General features: G+C 49.8%; 1 protein-coding gene and 1 pseudogene across 1 annotated transcript; one reads left to right on the top strand and one right to left on the bottom strand.

Moving 5' to 3' along the window:
* Positions 1-2,072: 2,072 nt before the first annotated feature.
* CCDC124 (coiled-coil domain containing 124) lies at positions 2,073-13,642 on the bottom strand. Its single transcript, XM_066361073.1, has 5 exons — positions 13,573-13,642; positions 5,594-5,763; positions 3,165-3,354; positions 2,601-2,715; positions 2,073-2,509 (listed from the first exon to the last, which is right to left on the bottom strand). The coding sequence occupies exons 2-5, from the start codon at positions 5,750-5,752 to the stop codon at positions 2,302-2,304; spliced, it is 672 nt and encodes a 223-aa protein (XP_066217170.1). The 5' UTR covers positions 5,753-5,763; positions 13,573-13,642; the 3' UTR covers positions 2,073-2,301.
* A 6,504-nt stretch (positions 13,643-20,146) lies between these two features.
* LOC136389267 (heterogeneous nuclear ribonucleoprotein A3 pseudogene) lies at positions 20,147-21,807 on the top strand (annotated as a pseudogene).
* Positions 21,808-22,477: the final 670 nt, after the last annotated feature.

Genomic DNA, 22,477 nt, shown 5'->3' with positions numbered 1-22,477 from the left:
GTCCTACCCCACCCCCTCGCTCCCTAGTGGGGACTCTACTAATTGGCATTCTCTAGAGCAGTGGTCACCAACCTTTTTTGGGCCACCGACCGGTTTAATGTTAGAAAATATTTTCACGGACTGGCCTTTAGGGTGGGACGGATAAATGTATCACGTGACCAAGACAAGCGTCAAGAGGGAGTCTTAGACGAATGAAACAGGGAATCTGGTCATTTTTTAAAAATAAAACATCGTTCAGACTTAAATATAAATAAAACAGAAATGTTATTTATTCTTTCTCTGTGGACCGGTACCAAATGGCCCACAGACTGGTACCGGTCTGCGGCCTGGGGGTTGGGGACCACTGCTCGAGGGCTCCTTCCCTCCAGCTTACTTGCCTAACCCCTACAGGGTCTTCCTGAATCTTTTACATGCCCTCTACTCCTAGTCTCAGGGTTGGCTCCTGGGGGTTCCCCAAACTAAGCCAGTGCTCACTATATTAGTTGATTAGTTTTTATGCCAGCTGCCACTGTTTCAGGCACCCTCCATACTGCACTTCAGTTGTACCCAATTATTAATGGCACCCCTCAAACAGAAGTGTTGTGACCTCCAGGCCTTTGCACATGTGGCTCCTATGGCCTTTTCTGTATCTTGTCTGTGTGAACTCCTATGCATCCTTCAAAGTCCTCCCTCTATGAAGCCTTCTATCTCCCTACCTCTGCCCAGAATTGGCCCCCTCATGCCCAGCCCTGACTCCACAGTTGGGGATATCTGTGAGGATCTGCATCTGAGACTTGAGAGAACAGCCTTCTTAGCAGGAAGAACCAACAAGACATAGGCCCTGAGGGGGAACAAGCCTGCTGTGTGGGAGAAGCTGAAAGCAAGGAAGCAGGAAGGGCTGGAGCTGAGAGGGGGGTTAAGAGTGGGAAGAACAGGGGAAGGAGGCCTCAAGGGCAGCCTTCTTGGTGCAGAGTGTCACTTTAGTGGAAGCCATAGCAGTGACCTGGTAAATGCTTAGACCAGGGGTCTCAAACTCGCGGCCCGCCGAACAATTTTGTGCGGCCCGCAGACTAATCCACGAAGTTCAAAATATTTTGGATAAAATTAAGTAAGCCTAGGGGCCTACTTGTATTTTTCATTTCTCTAGCATCCTAGCTAGATATTAGCTTAGTTAACAGCAATTGTGATGCGAACTACAGTTTCTGGTCGTTTTGTGACACTGAGTAAACTGCATGTACGATTGTGCTTGTTGTACTGATTTTTTTTTGTTTTCAACTGCAGTGAGAAAAGTGTTACGTAACAGTTGCCTTTTGTAGACCTAGTGCGGCCCGCCGAACGGCTGTGATCTTGCTCTGCGGCCCACATGCTGAGTTGAGTTTGAGACCCCTGGCTTAGACCCTGTTCCACACATGTGGGCCTATTTCCCAGTTGCCCTCCTCTCTGCCAGTTCCCTAAGGGCAACTAAACACTTGGAAGCAAGAACCAGGTTCAGATCTCAGCTAGCCCTTCCCAGACATGTGACCTTCGAAGGGACACTTATTACTACCCAGATCCACCTGCTTGCTCCAGTCTCCAGGCCTTTGCCTGCCCAGTGAATGTCCTGCCACTGTAATGGAATCTGACTCGTCTCCCACTAAAGTCAACTCTGAAGAAACCCTCTACTGGAAAGTCTGCCCATGACTCAACTCAGATGCCTCCCATGTTGGAACAATAGCAAAGCAGTCAGCATTTCCTGACCCTAAGCACAGCATGTGACCTGGCCACTGACACTGAACCAGATTCTCTGGATGCCAACAACTCACTTCCACTCTTCTCTGGTTCATCCCCTGAAATGACCTGGAGCCAGTACCTCAAACTCTGAGTGGAGCCTTTGCAGGACTCCTGATCAAGGATCAGGAATGGCAGTACAGGTTCCTCACTGGACAAGTAGCAGCCAGGCGGGGGCGCCCTAGGAGCCGGGCACAACTCCAGTAGCTTGCTGCAATAGGAGCCTTACTGGCGTATCATCTCTGGCTGTGGTGGGTATTTTCCCCATCACTCCAGCCCTCATTTCCCCACCCCCTACCCACCTACCCACCTCAGGAGACTTCAAGTGCACACCGCCTCACCGGCCACCTTTATTGAGCACTGAGCCTGGGACTGCAGGCGGGAAGGAGGTGGTGTCCTTGGAGCAGGTACCCTTGGTGGGAAGCATGGCTGATGATGCCAGTTAGCCCCCAAGACACGTGCTGGTCTGGACCTCTCTCTAACCCTGGGAGCTGACCCAGTGAGAGGGCATGCAGGGTCACGACCGCCTGTGAGGCAGCTCCCTCAGTTCAGGGCTCACTTGGGGGTGTTGAAGGGCATGGCCCGCTGGTTCATGGGGTTGTCTGGTGAGCGCAGCCACTCCTTCTTGAGCAGCTGCTTCAGCTGTGACAGCCGCATGTTGGGGTTCTCTTGCTTGAGCCTAGGCAGCTGTTCCTCCTCAAAGGCAGTGAAGGCAGCCCGCATGCGGCGCTCCGGGTGCCTGTCTCCGCTCTCCTCTGCCACACTGCAGGAGGGCACTGGACTTCAGTGGGGCGCAGCCCTACCCTGATTCAAACTCCCACCCCACCTCCCAAGGTCCAGCCTCGCCCCACTACCTGAGCACAGCGATGGCTTCCTCGATGGTACGGGCCTCCACACTGCCCTCCTCCAACACCCTTCGGTTCACGTTTTCCTCCAGCGGCACCTCCAAGTGGCTCTTGGCTTTCTCAGCTGCGGAGGGGCAGCCGGGTGACAAAGACACATGCAGAGACAGAGAGCGACACAGTGCAGGAAGAAGTGTAGGGAGAATGATGGCAGAAACATGACTTAAGCTGGAAAACCCTCCCAGGACCAACCTATGGGGTGGTCCTGCCCTCCCAGTGCCCAACCCTCTGCCCTCCTAACTTCCCTGGAGCTGGGCACATGGAGGAGACCCATACGTGGCTGCTGTCTCCTCAGCCTTGGACAACACCCCCCCACACCCGGGGCGGGGTGGGGAGCGCAAGTACACAAGTTGTATGTGCCTGTGCTGACTGTGCTCAGAGCAGGCCTGCCAGGATGGCCGCCGCCCGCCCACCCTTCTTGGGGTAAGGAGGGGCTCTGGATTCAGACCAGGGGGCAGTCCACTGCCTGTTCTTTTAGTGGGTAAGAGGGCAGCTCCAGAGGGGGCCCTGCCATACCTGGTTCTGGGGCTTCCTTGGGCTGATGGTCTCGGCGGAGCGTCTCCTCAATCTGGGCCCGGGTAACTTTGCTGGGCACAGTCACCCGGGTGGCCTTGCCGCCCTTGAGCTTCGAGTCCTCCTCCTCCAGCAGGCGCTGGGTCTCCTTTTTGCGCTCCAGCTGCTCCTGGCGCCGCTTCTCCTTCTCCTCCTAGGGCGATGGGGGGGGGGGGTCAGGGATGGACCCCAGCCTACCACTATGGGGCCCAGGTTTCCATCTCGACCAACGTGGACTGAGGCCCTGCTGAGTGCTAGACCCTGTGCTGGGTTCAGGGGACATGGCTGAGAGCACAGTGGGCCAACATATATGATGATGGGAACAGGGGAATCTTCGCCAATACAGGTGGGTGGGTGGGTCTGGAAGGATAAAGCGACACCTGGGCCAGAGAAGGAGCCAGCCAGCAGGAAAGCTGGGAGGCAGAAGAGCAGTGTGAATGGCAGGTTTAAAGGGCCTGAGGCAGGAACCACATGTCAGAGAAGCACAGATATTGGTGTGGGTAAGTCTGAGTGGGGATGGAAATGTGGAGGGAAAAGAGGTGGGAGGGGCAGCTCAGGAGTCCCAAGGGCATGGGGATCAGTTAGTATTGGATTCCAAAGGCAACAGGAGCCACAGAGGGTCTGGAGACCTTGACCTGAGCGTAGCATTGCAAGAGCCGGAACTGATCCCACCTTGGCTCCCAAGGGAGACCCAGATGTCAGTGGAACAAGGGAACATCTGGCATACAGAACTCATCCTTGGCCACTGCTCCTCCACAGCTCCAGGGGAGGTTCTCATTCACTTGTAGTGCAGTGTGGCCATCGGCTAGGCTCTGCACTGCAGGCACCTCCACCGTCTATCCACTGTTTACACTCTGCTATCTGCCTCCTATTCCTCCGGGATGGTCCTTGCCTGCAATGTCCCATGACTGAACTATGTCCCAGGAGAGGGGTTGATGTGCCTGATGACACCCACTAAGCCTCCATCCTGCCTGCATGGCACAAAAGGATCAGTGGGCAGATTTAAAGGTCAAGGGCTAGCACTCCTGTGCTTAGGTACATTAGGCAGAACCACTTTGTTCTGAGCCTCAGTTTCCTCATCTGGAGGATGAGGATGACTCCAAAACTCAAAATGAAGACTGGAGAGGGCTCCTAGGGCTGAGACTATCAAAAGGTTTCACTTTTCTGTCCGAATCTTTGGCAGACACTGATTTTCCTTTTGGGTTTTCAACTTTTCTATGTTACAAAATGTTGACAATCAAAAAGGAAATGTTATTTTTTGTTTTTTTTTTAAAGAGGCGAGGTGGGGGGGGGGGAGGAGCAGGAAGCATCAACTCCCATATGTGCCTTGACCAGGCAAGCCCAGGGCTTTGAACCGGCGACCTCAGCATTTCCAGGTCGACGCTTTATCCACTGGGCCACCACAGGTCAGGCCCAAAAAGGAAATTTAAAGACCTCCACAAATCCAATGCAGCATAGCCAGGGGGATGAGGAAGAAACCAGAAACATTTAATGTCTGCCAATAACAAGGCAGGATCTAGTCCTGCACGGAGAGACAATGGGAAAACTCTCAGAAGTGCCAGGCACCCCGTGATCTGGGCGTGCAGGGACTGCGCTTTACCGCTGCTATTTTCCACACTCTTGATCAATTTTCCAATGGAGGTAACCTCTGTTCTCTGCCCTGAGTCACCAATGCATCCTCAGGTCTGACCAGCCCAAGAACCAGTAGTGTCCTGCTATGTAGGTCTCTGGTGCCATCTACTGGGCTGAGCAGGTTAGCATTAGCCCTCAAACATTTCCTAACCACCAATTAAGCGCCTATTGTGTACTTGGCACTGGGGCCACGTGGAAGGATACTCAGCCATCCCTGTCCTCTCTTCTGTGTTTTTATAAACACCTGGGAGATCCTGCAGGCCCCTCAGCAGGTCAAAAATGGGGTCTATTCTAGCATTTCCCAGCCTTGGTACTGCTGATGTCTCGGCTGCCTCAACCTTTGCTGGGGGCCTATCCTGAACACTGTACGGTGATGAGCAACATGCCTGGCCTTGACCCACCAGATGCCAGAAGCACCTTCCCCCAACCAGTTGTGACAACCAAAAATGTCTCCAGATGTTGCCAAGTGTCCCCCGAGTGTAAAACCACCCCCACCCCCTGGGGGAAGAACTGCCAGTATAACCTCACCCTGGCATCACATGAAGGAGAGAAACAAGCCCATGGAGGGTGGTGACTACCTTTCTATTCCGCAAATGTGCCAAGTCCTGGCCACCCCAGAGCTGTTGCCTCTGCCTCCCTCCCTGCCCTTGCTCCAGGTCTAGTGCCTCCTTGCCCTTTGGGCCACACCCCAGAGGCCTCCTACCACCTTCTACCATGATTGCCTGCATCAGTCACAGGCGCAGCAGCCCAGGCCCCCCCACCTTGCGCTGCTCCTTCCTCATGACGTGTTTATCCTCATCCTTCCAGTAGGCATCCTCCAGCTCTTTGTGCTTCCGGGCATCAGCTGCTGCCTTGGCCTCAGCCCTCCGTGCCCGGGCTGCTGCTGACTTGGTGTTCTCACCCTGGAACTTCTTGGGCATCCCTCAGCAGGCTGTGGGAGAAGGGTGTGGACCAGTGAGCAGGGGATATCCATCCCCAGTACCCCTTGAATCACTCCTAGACAGCCAGAACCCCCATGGGGCCTCAGCGACCTTGTTTGTAAAACAAGGGCTCAGACTTAGTGATCTCTTTTTTTAAAATGTAGTGCCCTGATCCCGGATGAGCCCCCCCCCCCAAAAAAAATGTATTGCCCTGGCTAGGTAGCTTAGTTGGTTGGGAGCGTCATCCCGATATGCCAAGGTTACGGGTTTGATCCCTAGTCAGAGTACATATGGGAGTCAACCCATGAGTGCATAAATATAAGTAGAACAACAAATTGATGTTTCTCTCTCTCCCCTCTTCTCTCTCCCTAAAAATCAATAACTTTAAATATATATATATATTAAATATGCATTAAGGTGAAATTTGCATAACACAAAATGAACCATTTATAATGTACAATTCAGTGCCATTTCAAACATTCACAATGTTATACAACCATCAGCTCTATCTAGTTCCAGAATACTTCTGTCACCCTGAATCCATCCCTTCCCCAGTCCCTGGTAACCAATAATCTGCTTTCTATCGCTGTGGATTTGCCTGTTCTGGACATTTCATATAGATGGAATCACACATGTGGCCTTTTGTGTCTGGCTTCTCTCAGCTGATATTGTCAAAGTCCATCTGCATTGTGTAATGTGTTAGTGCTTCGTTCCTTTTTATGGCTGAGTAATATTCCTTGTGTGTATGTACCACATTTTGTTTATCCTTCCATCCAATGACTTATGGGTCATGCTGCTGTGGACCCCTGCAGGCTAGTCTGTGTGTGGCCGCTCCTACTCTGACATCTTTGAGGCCTCTGTTCCTGGGTCCCACAGCCCTGAGGTTGGGTCCCTCTCACCCTGGGTAACTGCAACCCACAATCCAGCCTGGGTTCACACAACTGGGAGATGTAACATCATGAAGGTGCAGTCCAGTGGGCACCTCGTCTGTGTGAGTCCCATGTGGGTGCTGGGGAAATGACAACATGCACCAGTGGTAGGTGCTACCCTCCTTGTGCCCAGCCCTCCACTAACCACTTTATATGGATCAATTCAATGAACACTCCAAACCGTAAACGTGGAGGAAAAAAATTTTTTTTTCAGTGAGAGACAGAGACAGGAAGGGAGAGACAAGAAGCATCAACTTGTAGTTGCATCCACTTTAGTTGTTCATTGATTGTTTCTCAAATGTGCCTTGATGGGGGCGGGCAACTCTAGCTAAGCCAGTGACCTTGAGCTCAAGCCGGCAATTTTTGAGCTCAAACCAGTGATGATCCCACATTCAGGCCAGTGACCCCGCACTCAAGCTGGTGAGCCTGCACTCAAGCCGGCGACCTTGTAGTTTTGAACCTGGGACCTTGTCCCAGTCAATACTCTATCCATTGCACTACCACTGGTCAGGCATGGGGACTGTTCTTATTCCCACTCTAAGGCAGGGAAGCCAAGGTACCTAGCCAGGCCGCACAGAGCTGAGCCTGGACTCTGCTTTTCGCATGAGAAAGGAAATACTGTGAGGCTGAGAAATTAACAGAAATACCTCCAGGTGCTGTGCAGCCCAGGGCACATGCGTTCTAGGCTTCAGTTTTCTTCATTTGGGAAATGAGCGGATGCACCTCTCTCTTGAGTCATTCTCCCACCTGAACAACTCCAGCTTACCCCTCACTGAACCTTGAAGAAACAGGCCCAGCATTCAAAAATAAAGGGGAGAGAATGTGGGATCATCCTTACTCAGCCACCAGGCAGACTCTGATTCCAACCCCCCAGCTATGTAACTGGTGAGGGAGGGAGCTCTGATCTCTGAGCCCCACTGGAAACTAGTATCAGCTTCTGCTTGCAGTTGTGCACACGGAGCTAAGTGCTTTACAGGCTGCATCTCAGTGAATTCTCCCCACTCTGGTGGGTGGCACCTGAGCTGAGACCAGGTGGGTTTAGAGACAGCCCTGTGAGAATGAAGGGATGAAAATTCTGGGTGAAGAGCACAACATACGCAAAGGCACTATGGCAAGAATGAGGCTATGCCCAGTCCTCGGGGAGTTATAAGGCAGCTTTGAGCAGGGCAGGAACATCTTCCAATTAGGTTCTTCCAAAGCCCCTCTGCTGTCACACAGTGGCACGTAACACTGAGGGAATTATGATGATGCAACAGGCAGCGCTGGAGGTTCTCGATGAAGGCATGTTCTAAATCATTTCACCTCCCAGCAGCAGCAAAGGCATCCTCCACTAAGCACTGTATATGGACCAACTCAAACAATGCCCAGAAGCCAAAAACATGGGGCTGTCCTTATTCCCATTCTAAGGTGGGGAGCTGAAGTACCTGGCCAGGTCCTCATTTTCAGATGAGAAATCTAAGGCTTTGAGAGGTTAAGTGACAGGCTCAGGGCAACGCATAGGGTTAGTAGAGGGGCCCATATTCCAACCCAGGCCCAGCCCCTTGGTCCTATCTCCATTTTTTTTTTTTTTTTTTTTTTTTACAGAGACACAGAGAGAGAGTCAGAGAGGGGGATAAATAGGGACAGACAGACAGGAATGGAGAGATGAGAAGCATCAATCATTAGTTTTTCATTGCGCGTTGTGACACCTTAGTTGTTCATTGATTGCTTTCTCATATGTGCCTTGACCACAGGCCTTCAGCAGACCGAGTAACCCCTTGCTTGAGCCAGCGACCTTGGAGCCTTGCTCAAACCAGATGAGCCCACGCTCAAGCTGGCGACCTCGGGGTCTCGAACCTGGGTCCTTCCACATCCCAGTCCGATGCTCTATCCACTGCGCCACAGCCTGGTCAGGCTAACTCCATACTCTTTTTTTTTTTTTTTGTATTTTTCCGAAGCTAGAAACGAGGAGGCAGTCAGACAGACTCCCACATGCGCCCGACCGAGATCTACCCAGCATGCCCACCAGGGGGTGATGCTCTGCCCATCTGGGGCATTGCTCTGTTGCAACCAGAGCCATTCTAGCACCTGAGGTAGAGGCCATAGAGCCATCCTCAGCGCCCGGGCCAACTTTTCTCCAATGGAGCCTTGGCTGCAGGAGGGGAAGAGAGAGACAGAGAGGAAGGAGAGGGGGAGAGGGGGAGAGGTGGAGAAGCAGATGGGCGCTTCTCCTGTGTGCCCTGGCCGGGAATCGAACCTGGGACTCTTGCACGCCAGGCCGATGCTCTACCACTGAGCCAACTGGCCAGGGCCTAACTCCATACTCTTAACCATTGCCACACCCCAGGGTCCTGGCTGGCTCCTCAGGGAACATCATCACAGAGCACGACTCTGAAGCCACTGGGGCCCCTCACTTGACATACAGAATGCCAGTCCCTCCAGACTGAGACTGAAAAGCAAACCCCATTAAGAACAGAACAGACTGGGGATCAGTGGATCCAGGAATCTTGGGGTTGAATCCTTGCTCTGTAATCATAACTAATGTGCTCTCTTCAAGCCCCAGTTTCCTTATTTGAGATGTGGGGGTGATTCTAGTCCCTTCCCACACTAAATTCAGCATTCATTACTGAGCATCTACAACAGAAACCCCTTCCCACCTTCCCCAGGAGAGCATCAAGAAGGGGGGGTCACTGTCCAAGTTACAGATAAGGAAATTCCTCACCTCTTACTCTCTCCATTTTCCCTTTACTCATTCAGCAGCAGCCACACCAGCCTCTTTGCTACTTTTCAAACATACCAAGCAGGCTCCCACCTCAGGGCCTTTGCACTTGCTATGCTCTCCATTTGGCTGCTCATTGTTCCCCTTTTTACCCAGTAACTCATATTTAAACTTCAGGACCCAACTCAGAGGTTGCTGCCTTTGAGAAGCCTTCCCTGAGATATCCCTGACTCTCAGACCACAAACTTTTCTTTGAGGTCCTTGTCTGGGTTGCTTTATGTTCATTTAAATGATTGACAAATGTCTATCTTCCTCACCAGGCTGGGACTAACTTGGTCACTGCTGTGTCCCCAGTGCCCTCATTCATTTGCTCAATATTTTTTTTCTGCCTAAGCAGGCAATGGCACAGTGGATAGAGCATCAGACTGGGACATGGAGGACCCAGGTTCGAAATCTGAGGTCGCTGGCTTGAGCGCGAGCTCATCTGGCTTGATCACAGGCTCACCAGCATGAGCGCAAGGTTGCTGGCTTGAGCATGGGATCATAGATGTGACCCCATGGTTGCTAGCTTAAGCCCAAAGGTTGCTGGCTTGAAGGCCAAAGGTCGCTGGTTTGAGCCCAAGGTTGCTGGCTTGAGCAAGGGGTCACTCACTCTGTTGTAGCCCCCCGGTCAAGGCACATATGAGAAAGCAATCACTGAACAATTAAGGAGCTGCATTGAAGAACTGATGCTTCTCATCTCTCTCCTTTCCTGTCTGTCCCTTATCTGTCCCTCTCTCTGACTCTCTGTCTCTGTCAAAAAATAAAATAAAAATTTTTGCCTGACCATGCGGTGGCGCAGTGGATAGAGCGTCGGACTGGGATGCGGAGGACCCAGGTTCGAGACCCCGAGGGCGCCAGCTTGAGCGAAGGCTCATCTAATAGTTTGAGCAAAAGCTCACCAACTTGGACCCAAGGTCACTGGCTCAAGCAAGGGGTTACTCGGTCTGCTGAAGGCCCGCGGTCAAGGCACATATGAGAAAGCAATCAATGAACAACTAAGGTGTCACTGCACAACGAAAAACTAATGATTGATGCTTCTCATCTCTCCTTTCCTATCTGTCTGTCCCTGTCTATCCCTCTCTCTGACTTTCTCTGTAAAAACAAAAAAACAAAAACAAACAAACAAAAAAATAAAATGAAAAATTTTTAAAATATTTTTTTTTCTCTCAATAAATGTTTAGAGCAAATGAATGAACAACTGTTGATATCCAAGGTTCTCCCAGTATTTACTTAAGGCTGTGTTGTGTCCAAACTCAGTTTCTCACTGTTCTTCCCATTCATCTCCCCCTCTAGCCTCTGAGTCTCTGCTCTTGCTTTGCCCTTATCTGATACACCTTCCCCCATCCCCTCTGCCTATGAGAATCCTTCCCACTTACAGTGACTCTGCCCCAGCATTTTCTTCTCCCACATTCCACTGCTCACAATCCCTATCTCCAACCCAAGGTCTGACAGGACTTTTTGACCCTCTCTTCAAGCTGGTAACCTAGGATTAAATGTTTGTGTCTCTCCAAAATTCTTATGTTGAAGCCCTAATCCTAACTGCAACTGTATTTGGAGACAGGACCAATGAGGAGGTGATAAAAGATTAAATGAGCCTGACCAGGCAGTGGATAAGAGCGGCGAACTGGGATGCAGAGGACCCAGGTTCGAAACCTCGAGGTCACCAGCTTCAGCGCAGGTGCGCTGACTTGAGTGCGGGGTTGCTGGCTTGAGCGTGGGATCATAGATGTGACCCCGTAGTCACTGGTTTGAGCCCAAGGTTGCTGGCTTGAGCAAGGGGTCACTCATTCTGCTCTACACCTCCCTCCATCAAGGCACATATGAGAAAGCAATCAATGAACAACTAAGGTGTCATAACAAATAACTGATGCTTCTAATCTCTCTCCCTTTCTGTCTGTCCCAGTCTGTCCCACTCTCTGACTCTGTCAAAAAAATAAAATTTAAATGAGGTCCTAAGAGCCTTGGCCAGTTGGCTCAGTGGTAGAGCATCGGCCTGGCGTGCAGGAGTCCGGGGTTCGATTCCCGGCCAGGGCACACAGGAGAGGCGCCCATCTGCTTCTCCACCCCTCCCCCTCTCCTTCCTCTCTCTCTGTCTCTTCCCCTCCCGCAGCCAAAGCTCCTTTGGAGCAGTTTGCCGGGGCGCTGAGGAGGGCTCTGTGGCCTCTGCCTCAGGTGCTAGAATGGCTGATTGCGGCAGAGCGACACCCCAAGATGGGCAGAGCATCGCCCCCTGGTGGGTGTGCCAGGTGGATCCCGGTCAGGCGCATGTGGGAGTCTGTCTGACTGCCTCCCGGTTTCCAACTTCAGAAAAGGAAAAGGGGCCCTGCCGATTGGCTCAGCGGTAGAGCGTCGGCCTGGCGTGCGGGGGACCCGGGTTCGATTCCCAGCCAGGGCACATAGGAGACGCGCCCATTTGCTTCTCCACCCCCCCCCCCTTCCTTCCTCTCTGTCTCTCTCTTCCCCTCCCGCAGCCAAGGCTCCATTGGAGCAAAGATGGCCCAGGCGCTGGGGATGGCTCCTTGGCCTCTGCCCCAGGTGCTAGAGTGGCTCTGGTCGTGGCAGAGCGACGTCCCGGAGGGGCAGAGCATCGCCCCCTGGTGGGCAGAGCGTCGCCCCTAGTGGGCCTGCAGGGTGGATCCCTGTCCAGCGCATGCGGGAGTCTGACTGTCTCTCCCCGTTTCCAGCTTCGGAAAAATACAAAAAAAAGAAAAGAAAAGAAAAGAAAAAAGGAAAAGGGGCCTGACCTGTGGTGGCGCAGTGGATAAAGCGTCGACCTGGAAATGCTGAGGTCGTCGGTTCGAAACCCTGGGCTTGCCTGGTCAAGGCACATATGGGAGTTGATGCTTCCAGCTCCTCCCCCCTTCTCTCTCTCTGTCTCTCCTCTCTCTCTCTCTCCCTCTGTCTCTCCCTCTCCTCTCTAAAATGAATAATAAAAATAATAATAATAATAAAGAAAAAGAAAAAAAAAAGGAAAAAAAAATTTAAATGAGGTCCTAAGGTGAGGCCCTAAGCTAATAGGGCTGGTGCCCCATATGAAGAAAAGACACTAGAGTTTATTTACTCTCTGTACCATGTGAGGACACAATGAGAAGGTGGCCGTCTGCAAGTCAGAAAGAGCCTGCACCAGAAACTGAACTGGCACCTCGATCTTGGACTTCTCGCCTTCAGAACTGAGAGCTAATAAATGTCTGTTGTTTAAGCTACCCAGTCTGTGGTATGTTACAGCAGCCTGAGCAGACTAAGACAGCTTTTCGCAGCTTTTCTTCCCTGGTGAAGTCATTCACTTTGTCATTCAGTAAACATGCACTAACCACCTAATACTTATGGGACGCTGGCGAAAGAGATGGAACCAATGGGCTTTCTGCCCACATGAGACTACTGGGGTGGCTGGGAGAAAAACAATAAAAGCGACAACTCGAGATCAGAGCTGTAATAGGGACCTGTAGGATGCTGGGGAAGCCTGGAGGGGGCTTCTGACCCAGCCTGGAGGTGTGTGTGCCTGGGGGTGGATGGGACATCTAAGATGTAAAGGAGAGAGAAAACCCAAGCCCCCAAGAGTGTGGGGGAGGCAGGCTGGGAAGATAGATTTATACTCCAAGGTGATGGGAGGGTGCAGAGGATGTTAGAGCCTGGACGTGCAGATCTGAAGGTCTGAACCCTCTGGGGTTGGTGAGTCAGAAGCAGGGAACTCAAGCAGGAATCTGGGGAGTGGCTATAGCTAGACAGGGGGTACACTTATGTGGGAATTAAGACCCACATGGTTGCTTGGATGTGGAAGAGAATAGATGAAGCTCAGCGCTTCCTCCTCCAGAAGCTCTCCTGCTCTCCCTCCTGGGTTCTCCCAATCCATCGTCTATCTCTCTAGCCCTGATCCCACTGCAAGAAGGTAGGGGCGTCCGTGGAAGCTGCTCAGGGGCAGGACCGGAGCGAGGTGGCCTCGAACACAACGCTACCCAGTCTCAGTCGCGCGCTCTAGGAAATGAGCACAGCCCCAGAGAGAGCCGTGGAGACTGGGCGCCGAAAGTGCCCCCATCTCCGAGCACCACACCTCTAGCCTTCCCGGGGGATGGTACCAGGCCGAGCCGCCCACCGGGCCCACCCGCACCCCGCCAACCGAGCCCGGGATCCACCCGCGCCGCGGCCGCTCCTACCTCCTACCCCCAGCGCCCGCCAGGTCGCACCTCCGTAATGTCACCGCGGGGCTTGCGCGCTGAGGCCCTGGCGGCGCGCGCCGATTACGTACTCGAACTGTCGCCATCTTGGTAAAGTAAATGCTGGCCCGGTCTCCGGCCCAAGCCAAAGTTATCATCGATTTCATTTTTTCAAGAAACGTATATTTTATGAGACCTCACTCTCCATGTTCACTTAGATATCTGCGATCCAGGAGGGGCGGGTAGAGACCATTTGAAACCTTGCCTTTATCAAGACGTCGGCTGCCTGGAGGAAAGACGGCAGCCTGTACTTCACCTGTGGTACGTCGGTGGCAGCCGGGAGTGGCCGGTCGGCAGGTAGCGCGGAGCCCACGTTCAACGCGCAGTCTGTAGGTCCAGTACACCGGGAAGAATCCTCTTGAGCCCTTCGCTCTCTGTTGGGGCTTTTTCAGCGTTCACTTAGCTCACATTTTCTGCCGTCCTTTTGCGAAGCTGAGAAGGGAGGAGGCAGGAGAAGGGGGCAGAAAAATTAACACCGCGCCGTCCAGGTGGGGAAACTGAGGCTCAGAGAAACCAAGAATTGAATTTTGCCAAAATGTACCCGCGAGCAATACAAATTTCTCGCCGGCCCCTCCTGCATTACTGTTCAACCCTACTCTCTTGCAATATTATTTACTTTATTATTTTATTTAAAAGGTTTGGGGGGCATTTATCCTTGTTATCTGAGGATAGTTACATGGCTTGGCCTTGGGGAGAAGCAGGAGGTGAACTTGGAGGGCAGTTTACAAGAGTCTGACTTAACCAGAGTCCAACCCCAGTGACACTGCTGGGACCTACGTCAAACCTTGGACCTCTCTACTCTTAAAGCCTCGCATGAGTCCCCACTTCCTGCTCCTGCCACCTCCCTACCTCTTCACCCTCCTCTTCCCCATTCTCCCTCAACTCCAGCCACACAGGCCTCCTTTCTCCAAATTGCCAGGCTGTCCTGCCTCAGGGAATTCATCTGCATTGTTCTCTCTGCCCCCAGCCAGCATTTCCCCTGGCTAGCTCCTTTACTTCCTTCAGGACTTGGCTCAAATACCCCTTCCTGAGAAAGACCTCCCTGACCTCCTGAGTAGTTGGTGCTCCATCCCCAGCCCTCTTTTTTATTTCCATAACATTAACATACTTTATCCACTTGGTAACATGTTCTCTGTCTTTCTCACGGTTGTGATGTGTGGAGGATGGAGCCTGTTCAACTGGAATGGTGTCTGTCACCAAGAAGAAGGGGCTTAGCATAAACATTTATTGTTGTTCACTATGGGGGTGGGGGGGGGTGATAAAGGCAATACCTAATTAACCTTACACTGGACAAGAGCTAGGTTTTGTGTTTTTTTTTAATTATTTTTATTTATTCATTTTAGAGAAGAGAGAGAGAGAGAAGGGGGAAGAGCAGGAAGCATCAACTCCCATATGTGCCTTGACTGGGCAAGCCCAGGGTTTTGAACCGGCGACTTCAGTGTTCCAAGTCAATGCTCTATCCACTGCACCACCACAGGTCAGGCCGAGAGCTAGGTTTTAAAATAAAATAAAAATTTAGGTTTAAAAATAAAATAAAAAATTAAAGAGGCTTGTCACACCTTCCAGGGGGCAGGGAGCCTGTTACTTCATATTGACATAACTGAAGGCTGCAGGTTGAGTGAATCATTCTGAGATGAGCTAGACTCCTGCAAGGTTACTTCCGCCTACTGCCAGGCACCCCAACTCTGGGCACAACACCCAGTCCTGAGGACTCTTGTCTTCTATTGGTCTGGCAATCTACAGCTCTTAGATGCTCACATTCTCAATTTAAGTATCAAGGGTCCCAGTATTTGCATCTTGAATCCCTTTCCTTGAACTTGACTGGACTTATCAACTTGCTTTTAATGAGTATCATACAAAAGAAGTGATGAGATGACAATTCCACAATTAAGTTTAAAACACTATGGTTGCCTTTGCCTGTGGTGGCACAGTGGATGGAGGGTCAACCTGGAATGGTGAGGTCGCCAGTTTGAAGCCCTGCACTTGCCTGGTCAAGGTACATATGACAAGCAGTCAATGAACAACTGAAGTGAAGCAACTATGAATTAATGCTTTTTTGCGACACCCCCTCCTCTCTCTGTAAACTCAATAAATAAAATATAAAAAAAAAAAAAATCTAGGCCCTGGCTGGTTGGCTGAGCAGTAGAGCGTTGGCTGGACATGTGGAAGTCCCGGGTTCAATTTTAGTCAGGGCACATAAGAGAAGCAGCTATCTGCTTCTCCACCCTTCCCCCTTCTCTCTCTCTCACTGTCTCTCTTCCTTTCCTGCAGCCATGACTTGAATGGCTCGAGCAAGTTGGCCCTGGGTGCTGAGGATGGCTCCATGGCCTGCCTCAGGTGCTGAAATAGTTTGGTTGCTGAGCAACGGAGCAGCAGCCTGAGGTGGGCAGAACATCACCCTGTAGGGGGCTTGTTGGGTGGATCCCTATCAGGGCACATGCAGGAATCTGTCTCTCTGCCTCCCTGCCTCCCTTCATCTCAATTTAAAAAAAAAATCTAGCAGCCTGACCTGTGGTGGCGCCGTGGATAAAGCATCGAACTGGAACACTGAGGTCACCAGTTCAAAACCCTGGACAAGACACATATGGGAGTTGATGCTTCCTGTTCCTTTCCCCTTTCTTACTCTCTCACTCTCCTCTCTGAAATGAATTTTTTAAAAATATAGCAAAAACTTATTTTAAAAAAATAATAAAAGCCTAACTAGGCGGTGGCGCAGTAGATAGAGCATCGGACTGGGATGCAGAGGACCCAGGTTCGAGACCCCGAGCTCGCCAGCTTGAGCACAGGCTTATCTGGTTTGAGCAAAAGCCCACCAGCTTGAACCCAAGGTCACTGGCTCCAGCAAGGGGTTACTCGGTCTTCTGAAGGCCCGCAGTCAAGGCACATTTGAGAGGGCAATCAATGAACAACTAAGGTGTTACAACACGCAATGAAAAACTAATGATTGATGCTTCTCATCTCTCTTCGTTCCTGTCTGTCCCTGTCTATCCCTCTCTGACTCACTCTCTGTCTCTGTAAAAAAAAATAATAATAATAGTAATAAATAGCCTGACCAGGTAGCACAGTGGGTAAAGCGTTGGACTGGGATGTGGAGGACCCAGGTTTGAGACCCCGAGGTTGCCAACTTGAGCGCAGGCTCATCTGGTTTGAGCTTTTAAAAGCTCACCAACTTGGACCCAAGGTCGCTGGCTTGAGCAAGAGGTTTCCTGGTCTAATGTAGCCCCACGGTCAAGGCACATATGAGAAAGCAATCAATGAACAACTAAGGTGTTGCAATGCGCAATGAAAAACTAATGATTGATGCTTCTCATCTCTCTCCGTTCCTGTCTGTCCCTATCTATCCCTCTCTCTGACTCTCTCTCTGTCTCTGTAAAAAAAAATCAAAAAATAAAAATAATTACCAGCACCTGTTTGTTCACCAGCCTTGGAGTTTTCTTTTTTTTTTTTTTTAATTTTTTTTTCTATTTTTTTATTTATTTATTCATTTTAGAGAGGAGAGAGACAGAGAGGGAGAGAGAGGAGAGAGAGAGAGAGAGAGAGAGAGAGAGAGAGAGAGAGAGAGAGAGAGAGAGAAGGGGGGGAGGAGCTGGAAGCATCAACTCCCATATGTGCCTTGACCAGGCAAGCCCAGGGTTTCGAACCGGCGACCTCAGCATTTCCAGGTCGATGCTTTATCCACTGTGCCACCACAGGTCAGGCCCTTGGAGTTTTCAGAAGTCTTCTCTGGTTCACACTCAGGACACCAAGCAATGTTGTTCTTTTTTATTTCTTTTTTTTTAAGCGAGAGAGAGACAGGGACAGACAGACAGGAAGGGAGAGAGATGAGAAGCATCAACTCATAATTGGAACACCTTAGTTGTTCATTGATTGCTTTCTCATATGTGCCTTGATGGGGGGGGGGCCTCCAGCAGAGCCAGTGACCAGTGGACTCAAGCCAATGACCATGGGATCATGTCTGTGATCTCACAATGAAGCCAGTGACCCTGTGTTTAAGCTGGATGAGCCCACGCTCAAGCTGGCAACCTCAGGGTTTCAAACCTGGGTCCTCAGCATCCCAGGCCAATGCTTTATCCACTGCATCACCACCAGGTCAGGCATAATGTTCTAAGGAATAAAATAGCTACTTATTTTACCAGCAAAATTGGTGTATTTGGGAATAGCAGAGAATTGCAATTCAGTACAAGCAAGCTATAGCAAAAACCATAGGCAAGTCCAAAAGCCAAGGTGAGGACTGTTACTTTATAGAGAAAAAGGAGCAACTTGAGTGGGGTTACTTTTTTGTTTCTATTTTTACAAAAGAGAGAGAGGACAGACAGGAAGGGAGAGAAGAGCAGCAGCATTTCGTAGTTACAGTACTTTACTTTTTCATTGATTGCTTCCTCATATGTGCCTTGACCCGGGGCTCCAGCCGAGCCAGTGACTTTTGGGCTCAAGCCAGCGACCATGGGGTCATGTCGATAATCCCATGCTCAAACTGGCAACCCTGCGCTCAAGCTAGTGAGCCCATACTCAAGCCAGAGACCTCGAGGTTTCAAACCTGGGTCCTCAGCATCCCAGGTTGACACTCTATCCACTGTGCCACCACCTGGTCAGGCTAATAGTGTTATATTTTTTAAAGATTTTATTTATTGATTCTACAGAGAGAGGAGAGAGGGGTGGGGGAGCGAGAATTATCAACTCGAACCAGTGACCTCAGCATGCCAGGTTGATGCTTTATCCACTGCACCACCACAGGCCAGGTAGTTTTCAGCATTTTAACCATGTTAAGTGCACAGTTCAGCAACATTAAGTATAGTACATTCACTTTTCATCTTCCAAACTGAAATTCTGTCTCCATTAAACACTAACTTCACATCCTTCTCCCCTGTCCCCTGGTGCCCATAATTCTACTTTCTGTCTTGATACATCTGATTCTTCTAGGGTCTTGTATAAGTGGAATCATACAGTATTTGTTATTTTGTGACTGGCTAAATGTTCTATGAGCATAATGTCCTCAAGCTTTATCAATGTTGTAGCAGGTGTCAGAATTTCCTTTCTTTTAAAGTTTTTTTTTTATTTATTCATTTTTTTAAAATTTTATTTTATTTATTCATTTTAGAGAGGAGAGAGGGAGAGAGAGAGAGAGAGAGAGAGAGAGAGAGAGAGGAGAGAGAGGCAGGGAGGAGGAGCTGGAAGCATCAATTCCCATATGTGCCTTGACCAGGCAAGCCCAGGGTTTCAAACTGGCGACCTCAGCATTTCCAAGTTGACGCTTTAGCCACTGCGCCATCACAGGTCAGGCTATTTATTCATTTTTTTAGAGGAGAGAGAGAGAGAGAAAGAAGGGGGGAGGAGCAGGAAGCTTCAGCTCCCATATGTGCCTTGACCGGGCAAGCCCAGAGTTTTGAACCGGCAACCTCAGCATTCCAGGTCAATGCTTTATCCACTGCACCACCACAGGTCAGGCAGAATTTCCTTTCTTTTAAAGCTGAAAGATATCCCACTGTGTGAATATACACATTTTGTTTATCCATTCATCTGTTAGTGGATACTTGGATTGCTTCCACCTTTTGGCTATTCTGAATAACGCCACTATGAAGATAAGTGTGCTAAAATGTTTTTAATATTTGCTTTAAATTCTTCTGGGTAAAAACCCAGAAATGACCTGACCAGGTGGTGGCGCAGTGGATTGAGCATTGGACTGGGATGCAGAGGACCCAGGTTCGAGACCCCAAGGTCGCCAGATTGAGCACAGGCTCATCTGGTTTGAGCAAAAAGCCCACCAGCTTGAACCCAAGGTTGCTGGCTCCAGCAAGGGGTTACTCAGTCTGCTGAAGGCCCGCGGTCAAGGCACATATGAGAAAGCAATCAATGAACAACTAAGGTGTTGCAACGCGCAATGAAAAACTAATGATTGGTGCTTCTCATCTCTCTCCGTTCCTGTCTGTCCCTGTCTATCCCTCTCTCTCTCTGAAAAAAAAAAAAAAAACAACCAGAAATGATCCGCCTCTTCCTCTGGGTCCCGTATTGAACTCAAATTGGAAGAGGTGAGTCTGGTGTCAAAATGGAGGTAAAACCACTGCCCAGTCTTCCCCAACCTGGCTCCAGCTGTAGCCACTGCTGCCAGGGGGAGGATGGCCATGATCTGAAGGAACCAGAACAGTTGAGAAAACTGTTTATTGGTGGTCTGAGTTTTGAAACTACAGATCATGGCCCTGGCTGGCTGGCTCAGAGGTAGAGCATCGGTCTGGTGTGTGGAAGTCCCAGGTTCGATTCTTGGTTAGGGCACACAGGAGAAGCGCCCATCTGCTTCTCCACCCTTCCCCCTCTCCTTTCTCTCTCTCTCTCTCTCTCTCTTCCCCTCCTGCAGCTAAGGCTCCATTGGAGCAAAGTTGGCCCAGATGCTGAGGACGGCTCCATGGCCTCTGCCTCAGGCACTAGAATGGCTCCAGTCAAGTGGAGCAATGCCTCAGATGGGCAGATCATCGCCCCCTAGTGGGCATGCCGGGTGGATCCTGGTAGGGCTCATGTGAGAGTCTGTCTCTCTGCCTCCCCTCTTCTAACTTCGGGAAAATACAAAAAAAAAAAAAAAAAAAGGAAGAAACTATAGATGACAGTTTAAGAGAACATTTTGAGAAATGGGGCACACTCACAGATTGTGTGGTGATGAGAGACCCTCAAACAAAACCTTCCCAGGGATTTGGTTTTGTGACTTACTCTTGTGTTGAAGAAGTAGATGCAGCGATGTGTGCGCGACCACACAACTTTTATGGGCGTGTAGTGGAAACAAAGAGAACTGTTTCTGGAGAGGATTCTGTAAAGCCTGGTGCCCATCTAACCAGTGAAGATGATTTTTGTTGGTGGTATTAAAGAAGATACAGAAGAATATAATTTGAGAGACTACTTTGAAAAGTATGGCAAGATTGAAACCATAGAAGTTATGGGAGACAGGCAGAGTGGGAAATAAAGAGGATTTGCGTTTGTAACATTTGATGATCATGATACAGTTTATAAAATTGTTGTTCAAAAATACCACACTATTAATGGGCATAATTGTGAAGTGAAAAGGCCCTTTCTAAACAAGAAATGCAGGCTGCTGAATCATAAAGAGGCCGTGGAAGTGGATCTGGCAACTTTATGGGTTGTAGAGGAAACTTTGGAGGTGGTGGAGGTAATTTTGGCTGTGGTGGAAACTTCAGTGGAAGGGGAGGCTATGGTAGAGGCAGTTATGGAGGAGGTGATAATGGATATATAGATATAATGGATTTGGAGGTGATGGTGGAAACTATGGTGGTGGTCCTGGTTATAGTAGTAGAGGAGGCTATGGTGGTGGTGGTAGACCAGGATATGGAAACCAAGGTGGTGGATGTGGTGGTGGTGGTGGATTCAATGGTTACAATGAAGGGGGGGATTTTGACAGTAACTATGGTGGTGGGAACTATAATGATTTTGGAAATTACAGTGGACAACAGCAATCAAATTATGGACCCATGAAAGGGGGCAGTTTTGGTGGAAGAAGCTTGGGCAGTCCCTATGGTGGTGGTTATGGATCTGGTGGTGGCAAAAGTGGTGGATATGGTAGAAGGTTCTAAAAATTCAAGAAAAGGGCTACAGTTCTTAGCAGGAGAGAGCAAGGAGTTGTCAGGAAAGCTGCAGGTTACTTAGAGACTGTCGTCTCAAATGCATTAGAGGAACTGTACAAATCTGCCTCAGAAGGAACTATGATCCATAGAAAGGTTACTGCAGCTTAAACAGGAAACTCTTGTTCAGGACTGTCATAGCCACAGTTTGCAAGAAGTGCAGCTCTTGATAAATGCAATGTAGTGTCAATTAGATGTACATTCCTGAGGTCTTTTATCTGTTGTAGCTTTGCCTTTTTTTTTTTTCTTTTCATTATATCAGGTATATTGCCCTGTAAATTGTGGTGGTGGTACCAGGAATAAAAAATTAAGGAATTTTGGGGGGTTGAGGGAGAAGAGAGGGGCACAAAGAAAACCAGATAGAAGGTGACAGAAGACAATTTGACTTTGGGTGAGGGGTATGCAACATAATCAAATGTCAAAATAATCTGGAGATGTTTTCTCAAAACATATGTACCCTGATTTATCAATGTCACTGCATTAAAATTAATAAAAATAAGAAAAAAATTAAGGAATTTTTAACTTTTCAAAAAAAAAACAAAACCAGAAATGTATTACTGGAGCATATGTTAATCCTGTGTTTAATTTTTTATTTTTATTTTTTTGTATTTTTCTGAAGCTGGAAACGGGGATAGACAGACAGACTCCCGCATGCGCCCGACCGGGATCCACCTGGCACGCCCAGCAGGGGGCGATGCCCTCCGGGGCGTCGCTCTGTCGAGACCAGAGCCACTCTAGCGCCTGGGGCAGAGGCCAAGGAGCCATCCCCAGCGCCCGGGCCATCTTTGCTCCAATGGAGCCTCGCTGCGGGAGGGGAAGAGAGAGACAGAGAGGAAGGAGAGGGGGAGGGGTGGAGAAGCAGATGGGCCCCTCTCCTGTGTGCCCTGGCCGGGAATCAAACCTGGGACTTCTGCACGCCAGGCCGATGCTCTACCACTGAGCAAACCGGTCAGGGCCCTGTGTTTAATTTTTTGAGGAACTTCAATACTGTTTTCCATAGTGGCTGGGATTCCTTTAGTATTAGATTATTTATTTATTATTGTTGATTGAGGTGAAATTCACATGATATTAAATTAACCAATTAAAATGTACAATTCAGCCACTTAATGCATTCATGATGTTGTGCAACCATCACATCTATCTAGTTCCCAAACATTTGCATCACCCCAAAAGGAGACCCTATCCCCATTAGCAGTCACTCACTATTCCCCTCCCACAACCCCTGG

The sequence above is a fragment of the Saccopteryx leptura genome, chromosome 1 (assembly GCF_036850995.1).
Source record: "Saccopteryx leptura isolate mSacLep1 chromosome 1, mSacLep1_pri_phased_curated, whole genome shotgun sequence".
NCBI classification, from domain to species: domain Eukaryota; kingdom Metazoa; phylum Chordata; class Mammalia; order Chiroptera; family Emballonuridae; genus Saccopteryx; species Saccopteryx leptura.
This window is presented reverse-complemented; position numbering and strand designations above follow the sequence as displayed.

Bases quoted from the DNA above. Each gene is read 5' to 3' on its own strand.
- CCDC124 (XM_066361073.1), bottom strand. From the start codon at position 5,752: ATGCCCAAGAAGTTCCAGGGTGAGAACACCAAGTCAGCAGCAGCCCGG. The intron at 3,355-5,593 runs GTGGGGGGGCCT...CCATCGCCCTAG, and splicing joins TGAGGAAGGAGCAGCGCAAG to GAGGAGAAGGAGAAGCGGCG. The intron at 2,716-3,164 runs GTATGGCAGGGC...GCCCCTCCGCAG, and splicing joins CAAGGAAGCCCCAGAACCAG to CTGAGAAAGCCAAGAGCCAC.